General features: G+C 40.5%; 1 protein-coding gene across 1 annotated transcript in view; it reads left to right on the plus strand.

Annotated features, from left to right (window-relative positions):
* Polq (DNA polymerase theta) overlaps positions 1-10,057 on the plus strand; it is a 73,412-nt gene that overhangs the window by 25,665 nt on the left and 37,690 nt on the right. Inside the window, exons 5-10 of the mRNA XM_005344958.2 lie at positions 435-571; positions 1,823-2,027; positions 2,221-2,363; positions 5,932-6,125; positions 6,955-7,079; positions 8,820-9,063. Coding sequence (XP_005345015.1) covers positions 435-571; positions 1,823-2,027; positions 2,221-2,363; positions 5,932-6,125; positions 6,955-7,079; positions 8,820-9,063 — 1,048 coding nt within the window. The remainder of the gene's footprint in view (positions 1-434; positions 572-1,822; positions 2,028-2,220; positions 2,364-5,931; positions 6,126-6,954; positions 7,080-8,819; positions 9,064-10,057) is intronic.

The raw sequence follows: 10,057 nt of genomic DNA on the forward strand, positions 1-10,057 counted from the left end.
AACAGTTGAATAGGGAAAGACTTATAATCTCTATATGTGTTAAAGTTTGTTAGGTGCATGGAGGCTTCATAGAAAAGGTGCGAGGCCTGCTGTTTGTTGTGGGTCTTAAGGTATTTTTGGCAAAGGGCAGTAAAGTGTGGAGAAGTGGTGGGACAAAGGAGCAGCTGTCTTCCTAGGACAGTGTTTATAGAGGACAAGAGCTCTTGTGCTTGCTGCTTCTCTGGCCTTCAGCTAAAAGTCATCTAGAAGCTGGGTCGTATGCTTTCTGGTGACACTTTGATCGCCTGCCCAGAGTTCAGATCCAGAGCTGTGACTTAGGGCTCTGTGACCAACACAGCCTCTAGAACCTCCTGTCTCCTCAGTGGGTCGGAACTTGTCTTCAGCAGTGACTTGCAGGAATGGGCTGGAACTCAGACGTGTGGCTTTGTTTGTAGGTGAAAGTATCCTAGTTTGTAAGAACGCTGAGAAATCGAAAGGCATTGCTCTGCTTCGAGGATCTCTGGAGCCTGTGCACAGCTGTCTGCAGAGACACGGAGACATCACTGCTAGCATGAAACGAGCTATTCTGGAGGTAGGGGTTCAGGAACCACCATTACTTGTTTATGCCCATTGAAATTTGAGGATGTGAAAATCTGAGTTGAGGGTTGTTTTTTTTTGTTGTTTTTTTTTAAAGAAACAGATTGTTGCCCGGCAGTGGTGGCCCACTTTATTTCTAGCAATCGGGAGACAGAGGCAGACAGATCTCTGAGTTTGAGGTCAGCATGGTCTGCAGATAGAGTTTCAGTATAGCCAGGACTATACAAAGAAACTTTATCTCAAAGAACACCCCCCCCCCCAAAAAAAACAAAAGCAAAACAAGATTGTTATATTTATAGCCTTCCCAAGTGTGACTGTTTCTCACATATATGTAAACGTAGTACAGATATACATAGTTCTTCAGGCTCTGCGAAATAAGTTGATAAATTCTGATACATGCATACATATGTATACACACATACATATATATATATATATATACATGTATATGTTGGTATAAACATGCCTATATGTTATATATATGAATATGTAGTTATTTTGGAGCTTAAAATAGCTTAAAATTCTATCTATTTCAAAACAGTTATGCAACCAAATGAACTATAGTTTTTTTTATATCTTTTTTGTGGCATAGGGAATAGAGGAATAGAACGCAGGCTATGTGTGTGCTCTAGTGGCTATCTTTTTTCTTTTGATATATTATTTTTTTAACTTTAAAGAAAAGATGGCAAAATGAACCATAGTTCTTCTATTCAGATAATAAATATATGTGAACATTAAAATCAAATCAAGTTATAAAAAATTAAGTTTGCAGAAGGGCTGGACCTGTGGTGCAGGCTTCTTATTCTAGCATACTGGAGGCTGGGGCATGAACTTCACAAATTAGATGCCAGCCAAGGCAATGCACACTGAATACTAACTTCATCTTTTCCTACCCTGTTGTCCTTCTGAATGGGAAGGATTCAAGAGTAGCATTTCTACATGGCCATGTGTTCTAGGGAAAGGAGCAGAGGCTGATCAGACTCATGGCATGTGTTACCACCTCCTCTATATGTGTAACTAGTTACCTAAGTTTCTTTTTGTCTATGAGAAAATATTATATTTACTTTCCAGGAAAATGCTGTCAGTAGTATCATCTGTGTTTGTAATGTGTGATGACAAAAGATTTCATAAAGCATCTCTACATAGAGACTGAAGATGCCTTAAGAAAATAAAGTCACTTCTATTGCTTGATGCCCAGAGGCTCTACACAGCTTATAAAAATTACAGACTGAACATTTTCTCTCAGATAATCGTTGGCGGAGTGGCAAGTACATCACAAGATATGCAAACTTATGCCTCCTGCACATTCTTGGCTGCTGGTATAAAGGAAGGGAGTCAGGGAAAGCAGAGAAATCAAGATGATGTTCAACTTGGAGCAATTGATGCCTGCGTGACATGGCTGTTAGAAAACGAGTTCATCCAGGTGGCAGAGCCCAGCAACGGGTCAGGAGGTAAACACAAGCTCTCATATAAAAATGCTCACCCTTTATGTTATACTCACCTTTTAGCTTTTGCTCATACATTTCTACGTGTTAGATAAGGTTCTGATTATTGCTTTGATGAGAGCCGAGAGGGGTAATATGTAGTAGAGAAGGACATTTCTTTGTTTTGTTTTAACCTTTGCTCCTGTATTCCCCACTCCAGGAAAGGTATATCACCCAACTCATCTTGGATCGGCTACTCTTTCTTCCTCACTTTCTCCAACTGATACCCTAGACATTTTTGCTGATCTCCAAAGAGCAATGAAAGGCTTTGTTTTAGAGAATGACCTTCATATTGTCTACCTGGTAAGTTCTATCTAAAAACAAAACTATTTACCTCCTATTGACAGGATCTCACTGGTTAGCCAAGGCTACCTGGATGTTTAGTCCTCCCACTTCTAGCCACTGAATGTTGAGATGTGTGCCAGGCTTGCAGGAGGAATTTTACAAGTGCCTTCATTGCTTTTCTTGACGCTCTGACAAAGTACCTTGACAAAAGAACTGAAGGAAGGAGGCCTTCATTTGACCTCACAGTTTGAGGGTGCAGAAGGAAGAAAGCTTAGGTACCTGGGCCCATTGCATCATAGGAACCAGAGAGAGATGAGTGCTGGAGCTCCACCCCTTTCTCCTTGTATTAGGTCAGTCTAGTCTAGGTAGTCCCTCAAAGGCATGCCCAGTGGCTTGTCCCCTTTGTGATTCCTTATCCTGTGGAGTTGACGGTACTAACTATCATAGAAAGTTTGTTTACATTAGATCATCCTCTACAGTTATAATAACCATTTTGATATGAATTGAATAGTTTAATCATATTCTTTAGCAAGAACTAACCAGAAATAAATTTGTCACTGAAAAGGAGATGTGTGCACTTTGAAGAGTAAATGAAGGGAGAGAATAACATTGACATTTTCATTAGAATGAGGTCTTAACCAGAAAATGTGTTCAATAAAATAACTGTAGAGGTTATTTTTTCTTTTACAAACATATATATAATTCATGGATTATATCAGGCCCAATGTTCTGTGCCTTCTAATATGAGTGGAAATAATCTTAAAGCAGGTCTTATCAATCATCTGCAGTGGCTTTAACAATGTCCCACATATTAATAGCAGGCATGAGTGTGGGCTCCTGATCCAGACTGTTGCCTTCAACATTCAGTAACCAACAACTTCAGATAAGAAAACCCCTGTTCAGCTTGACATCCCCACTGCTCCCTGTTCTCTGGTAACTACTATTCAACTGTATTCTGTCCTCTGCTTCTTGCAGGTCATATAATGCTTTTTAAGTAAGTCAAGAGAAGAATGAGGAAATATGCAGTTGTTATTGTTGTGATTATTAATTATTTTCAGTGCTGAGAATGGAGCCAAGGGCTTTGTGAATTCTAGGTAAACACTCTTCCTCAGAGCTAAATTCTCTAGCCCCAATTATTTTTAATATGTACTCACAAAGTGACCTCTATTAGCTTTGTTTTTTAAGGTGTAATCAGAATATTTGAGTTCTATCCCCGTCCCTTTCTCTCCCTTCCTACTTGTCTCCCTCCCAGGCTGGCCTGCAGCTTACCATGTCTGACCTCAAACTTACACGCCTCCCCACTTAGTCGGTTGGCTGCTGGGCTGACAGCATGTACCTGAGCAGCCTGCTTTCTTTCAACCTGAAGAACTTTTGTTAGGATTAAAGACAACATTTTCTGATTATGTTTGTCTAGGAATGTCCCTGTTATCTCTGATTTTGAAAGACACCTTTCCTTTATTCTAAATTGACAGCGTTTTTACTCTTCCCTCAAATACGTTGTGCCCTTCTCATCCCATTCTTGCCTCCAGTGTTTCTGATGAGAAGTCAACTTTTGCTGTTACTGGGTTTCCGTTGTGTAAGGTGACTTGATTTTCTGTCAGTTCTTTCCTTCTGTTACTGTGATAAGACACTTAGCAAAGCAGCTTGAGGAGAGGGTTGATTTGGCTCACACTCTTAGGGCACAGTCTGTCATTGAGTAAGTCAGGGCCGGAGCTTGAAGTAGAAACCATGGAGGAATGCTGCTTGTTGAGGCAATGAGGCAGGCTCATGGTTTGCTGGTTTTCTTATGTAGCTCAGGATCACCTGCCTCGGGATGGTGCTGCCCATAGTGCACTGAGGCCCCCCTGAATTAATTAATAATGGAGGTGATCCCCACAGACATGTCCACAGACCAAACTGATGAAGGAAACACTCTCTTGGGACTTTTTAAAGATGATTTAGGTGGTGTGATAGTTAATGCTAACTAGGACACTGTCTTGGCTGCTTTCAATATTCTCTCACTCAGTTTGTGACATTATTATGATCATGTTGATGAAGAGCCCTACATTTTTCCTTACTTGCAGTTCATGAAATATTTTTGGATATGTAGACTAATGTTTTTCACCAGTTTTGGGGTGTTTGCCAAGGATGATGTGGTATACACACACCTACAGTCTCATCCCTTGGGATGCAGAGGCATCTCTCTGAGTTTGAGTCTAGTGTGATTTATATATCGAGGCCAGACAAAGTTATGTAGTGAGACCTTTTCTAAAAATGAAAACAAAATAAATAATAAAATAATTTTAAAAAATAAAAAAAATTGGGATGCTGTCACATTTCTATTGCTATTATAAGACACTATGACCAAGCCAACTTTTAAAAGAAAGGATTTAATTTGGGGCTTATAGTTTCAGAGGGATAAACTTCACATGGCCAGTTAGTGATACATTTCCTCTAGCAAGGAACACAACTTCTAATCTTTCCCAAATAGTTTTACCAAATGGGGATCAAATATTCAAATATGTGATCCTATCAGGACCATTTTTATTTAAAACACCACATTTCACTCCCTGGTCCCCATTAGCTTGTAACCAAATAATAATGCAAGATGCATTCAGTCCAACTTCAAAACTCTCCATAGTTTTTCATATATACAATGAATCCAGGAAGAGAAAAAAAACATATGTATACATATTTACAGTGTACAAAGTTTATTCCACAGTACTCTCTTTTCTTCCTTACCTCTGCCTTCTGCTCCCCCATTCCTTTCTTCTTTTCTTCTTAAATGGCCCCCCCTTTTTTTTTAAGCCAGGCTACCCTCAAACTTTCTAGGTATACTACTAGGCTGGCCTGGAACTTACCAGATTGGTCTAAAACTTTGTATTCTAGTGCCTTGGCTACACAACTGCTGGTATTACAGACACTCACCCTTTTATTTCTTTAATAATGTTTTGTCTTTACACATTTATACTGTTTTTGTCTTTGAGGTCTTTTCGTGTACTAATATCTGGACACTTTTAAAGGTGTTTCTTTGCTTACATTCTTCTCCATGCTTAGGACACTTGTCTCTTGTTTGTCTCACAGCTTTCTTGTTGAATCCTGAACCTTTACAGAAATATATCAGCTGTGACTGTTGACTCTCCCCGCACCGCCCTCCTTATCTCTTCTTTTCATTTTACTCATTCATTCTTGAATACATGAAATAGGTAAGATAATACTTTGAGTCAGTCCTACTTAGGTTGGAAATGTCAATGATTAAAGACTTAAATTCCATGAAATCCAGTTTGTATGGTTAGCAGTCGTTACCCCCTCCCCTTACTGCCACTCTCTCTGGCTTTCTCTCCTTCTCTGTCTGTGTTTGTTCTTTCAGCAAGTTTCTTTTGAATAAATGTTTTCTTATAAATGAGTTATCATCACAGTTGTTTTCTGTATCCTGAGGCCTTTGTCTTTACTATGCAGTTCACAGTTATAATTTTCTTGCTTATGCAGGGTAATGGGTCTGTTTGTTTCTGTCCAGTGCTAAGGCTTGAACCCATGACCCTGCACACATCAGGCACGTGTTTGGCCACCGAGCTCCCACAGCTAAAATGATGCTTCTTCTCTGTAGGTTACACCTGTGTTTGAAGACTGGACTGGAATTGATTGGTATCGATTTTTCTGTCTATGGGAAAAATTGCCAGCTTCTATGAGAAGGGTGGCAGAACTGGTTGGAGTTGAGGAAAGCTTCTTGGCTCGCTGTGTGAAAGGAAAAGTAGTAGCCAGAACTGAGAGACAGCATCGGCAAATGGCCATCCATAAAAGGTGGGGAGCCTGCCGCATTTATCACTGCTGGGCTTAGGTCCATATCCACTTTTCTGGGTCACTCTCATCGTCAACAATGTGGAAACATTTTGACTGACTATAGTAAATTTTAAATTTCTCTGTTTATTTAATTTACTGACAGTTTAATTTTTCTTGCAACTTGACATTTAGTCATTATGCCTACAGGTTTTTAAAGTCAAATATTTAACCACTTCCCCTTCTTGAGTGGGGACTTCCATTTGTGGTGGTTTTATTGGAGTTGTTCTTTGTAGCACCTTTAGAAGTAGTCTTACCACCTGGAAGGTGCTAGGATTCACATGGGGGACTGGGACAGGCTAGGCTTCAAAACACAGGAAAATTACTTGTGTGTGTGATTTACATCACAGTCAAGTGCAAATTTATAAGGATCTCTGTGTTTGGATTATTTGTGCCAACTTTTTGTTTCAAATCAAATCTAGATTTTATAATTAGATACTGTCATTTGACCAAAATTCTATTCATTTTATACCCATGTATTAAATCTTGTAGACTTTTTTGCTACCTCACTTCTTAAACCAAGTATTATTTCTGGAAATCAGTTACTAACATTGCAGTGTGGGAACTTTTTGCTCTGTTGGGTTAGTTCTTAGCTGTGGCTAAGGTGTGTGAAATAACTGTGGTCATCTTTGCCCACCAGTCCTCCTCCTGTTGTCCTCCTGCGGGGGTGGGGGGATGGGGGATGGGAGTGAACCCTCTGCTACCTCTTTGGTTTGTAGTTGGTTTGCAGTATATGTTACACTTTCAGAGTAGCTATAAATGATCTCTTACACTAGTCTTGTTTTATTTTTAGGTTTTTCACAAGTCTTGTGTTATTGGATTTAATCAGTGAAATTCCCTTAAAGGAAATTAATCAGAAATATGGATGTAATCGTGGACAGATTCAGTCTTTGCAACAGTCAGCTGCTGTTTATGCAGGTCAGTTAGATGAAGTGTGTCACTTTATCTAAGATTCTATCATTAAGGTTGTTAAGATTCCTTTTTTTTTAAAGAAAAAAGAAGCAGGGTCTCATTGGTAGCTCTGGCTGGCCTGGAGCTCCCTATGTTGATCAGACTGTCCTCAAATACAGTGATCCACCTGCTTCTGCTCTCTGGGTACTAGAATTAAAGGTGTGTATCACCATGCCTGGTTTAGATTACTTTCCTAAAAACTTCTGTTTATTTAATCCCCTCTGAAATTGCTGCAGTCATACAGAGTCCTCAGTGTTTTCATCATCACACTGGTGCCTCCGGGTACAGTAGTGGTCTGTAGAGAGCCGTCATCATCACACTGGTGCCTCCGGGTACAGTAGTGGTCTGTAGAGAGCCATCATCATCACACTGGTGCCTCCGGGTACAGTAGTGGTCTGTAGAGAGCCATCATCAGGCCCGGGGCTCACCCCTTCCCCCTTCTGTTCCTTAGTGAGTTGCTGATGGTACATCTTTCTCTGGCACTTCCCTCCTTATGGGGAGAAGCAAAGTTATCAGTGGAATCCCTTTTCTCTTAGTTCTGATTAATAATAGATTTTGAGAAAGAGTCTGCAGATGAAGAGTTTTGTAGACCTGACTGTTCTAACTATCATGCCTTAGGAAACACTCAAGTTACACAAACAGGTAGATTCTGGGTCTGATTTACTAATTTGTTAGCCCTTTGGAAGGAAACCCAGGACTACTAAAAGGTTTGTGTCTTTATTTATAAGAACTTCCTTGTGAATGCATGCATAGGGGAAGGCTGTGTAGAAGATGTGGGCGGAGGGTTGGATGAAGGGAAGGAATCAGTGCTCAAGTGCCTGGCCTCAGTGATTTTGTCCATGGGTGCTACTGGGCTGCTGTGATCTCTTTATTTTAAGAGGAAGAAGTCTCTCTTTGAAGAAAATAGTAGTGGGAATGTCATTCTGCAGTTCTCTCAACATTTGAATTTTTAAATCAAAAGGTAAAAATGAGTCCTTTACCTGTTTTGTTATTGTTCTCTTTTCCTTAAGAAAGGAAAAAAGAACTAAGAGAGCTAGTGAGAGGAATGGACTAGAATGGGGTTTTTGTTCTCTTTGTGTATATGTGCTGTGCCCCCGTATCTAAATGTTAAGTTCAGAATTAGGAACAAATGACAAGGGCTTTGAGAGAGGGCTTGTTATGCCAGCATGAAATCCAGAATTCAGATCCCCACACCCTCACACAAAGATGGGGACAGTAGTGCATGTCTATTCTATAATCTAGTGCTGGAAGGCAGAGGTCCCAGAGGCTTAGTAGCTAATTAGTCCAGGCAGTTGGTGAGCCCAAAGTTTAGTGAGAGACTCTGCCTCAAAAAATGAAGTGGAGAGCAAGAGAAGATGCCTGATAGTGATCACTTGCCTCTAATTGTGCACACTCAAGACACACACAGGTAAAATGCATGCACATAAAGTAAAACTTGAAAGAATAGATGGGATGACATCTAATGTGCTTACTTTGTTCTTTATGAGCTATCTAGGACTTCTGATATGTGTCTGTTCCATTAACTTGTGCCTTGGCCCTGTTAAACCATACGTTCTGCAGAAAAAGCAAAGTCGAACCAAATACATGTGCACACACATGTATATACACACATATGTATCTATACATGTTCACATATGTTTATATATACATTCTTGGAGAATTAGTCTAAAACAATTTTTAACTCAGCAAACATTCTGGCTGTTCTAGGAATGATTACAGTGTTTTCCAACCGTCTGGGCTGGCACAACATGGAACTACTGCTTTCCCAGTTTCAGAAGCGGCTCACGTTTGGCATCCAGAGGGAGCTGTGTGACCTCATCCGGGTGTCCTTACTGAACGCTCAGAGAGCCAGGTTCCTGTATGCCTCTGGCTTTCTCACCGTAGCAGACCTTGCCAGAGCTGACGTTGCAGAGGTGGAGGTGGTTCTGAAGAATGCTCTGCCTTTCAAAAGGTATCACAGTCTGTGTCCACCTTAGGGCTGTTAGAAGGCAGCTCATCAACCCTAGGGCACAGGGAAAAGTGGCTGCCTTTTTCTCTTGAGGGTTACTTTCTGTTTTATGCTCATGTACTGTGTGATTGGAAAGGCGTTTGTGGAGTGCTGGGGGAATCTTCCTGTGGGCTGAGTCTGAGTATGGCACCAGGCGCTCTCGGCTGTGGGAAATCTGATTCCCATGTGTTAGTTCTCCAGGGCTCATATGTTGGTACACGCCTTTAAATGTTCTTTGGAACACTAGACCCTTAATGAAGTTTGTGAGGGAAGGAATCCTTGATGTGTGTGTGTGTGTGGGGGGGGGGTGTTTAACAACACATAAGACTTGACTAGTATATAATCAAGGAATGACTTAATTTCTTTCTGTTTGAACACTTTCCAAAATAAAAAGATCAGGCAGACTTACAGCTCTTTACTTTCAATTACTAACAATTTTATTTTGAGGAACATTAAAAATGTATTTTAAATCAGAAAGCCCATGTCGTTTCCAGTTCATCTTCCCTTCTACTCATGATAGGCCTGACTTTTGGATTGAAGCTTTTAACAAGTGTGGGAAGGGTTGGGGTGTGACCTTTCACAAGCCTCTTGGCTTTATGTGTCTTCGGTGCTTACTTTTTTAGTAATTTAAGGTTTGAGGTGGCATCCCACCCATTTAAAGGGGCAGGAAGTTGTTTTGAGTGATATTTGTTTCCGTAGCTCTTAGGTATTTAATGTAGGCCTGTGTCCACATTGTGCGTCTTTCTCTCAAGGGACATTTTCATGATATTTTAGGGTGCATGGCTTCTTATTGCATCCTTACTAATGCTGGAAAAAATTACAAAGCTTTCTGTGCCCCAAGCAGTGGATAAGAAGGCTTCCTATTGATTGTAGTGGTTTGAATAAAAAATGACCCCCATAGGCTCATATATTTGAATGCTTGGTCATCAGGGAGTGGTGCTGTTTGAAAAGGGTTAGG

Source organism: Microtus ochrogaster, chromosome 2, assembly GCF_000317375.1.
Source record: "Microtus ochrogaster isolate Prairie Vole_2 chromosome 2, MicOch1.0, whole genome shotgun sequence".
NCBI lineage: Eukaryota > Metazoa > Chordata > Mammalia > Rodentia > Cricetidae > Microtus > Microtus ochrogaster.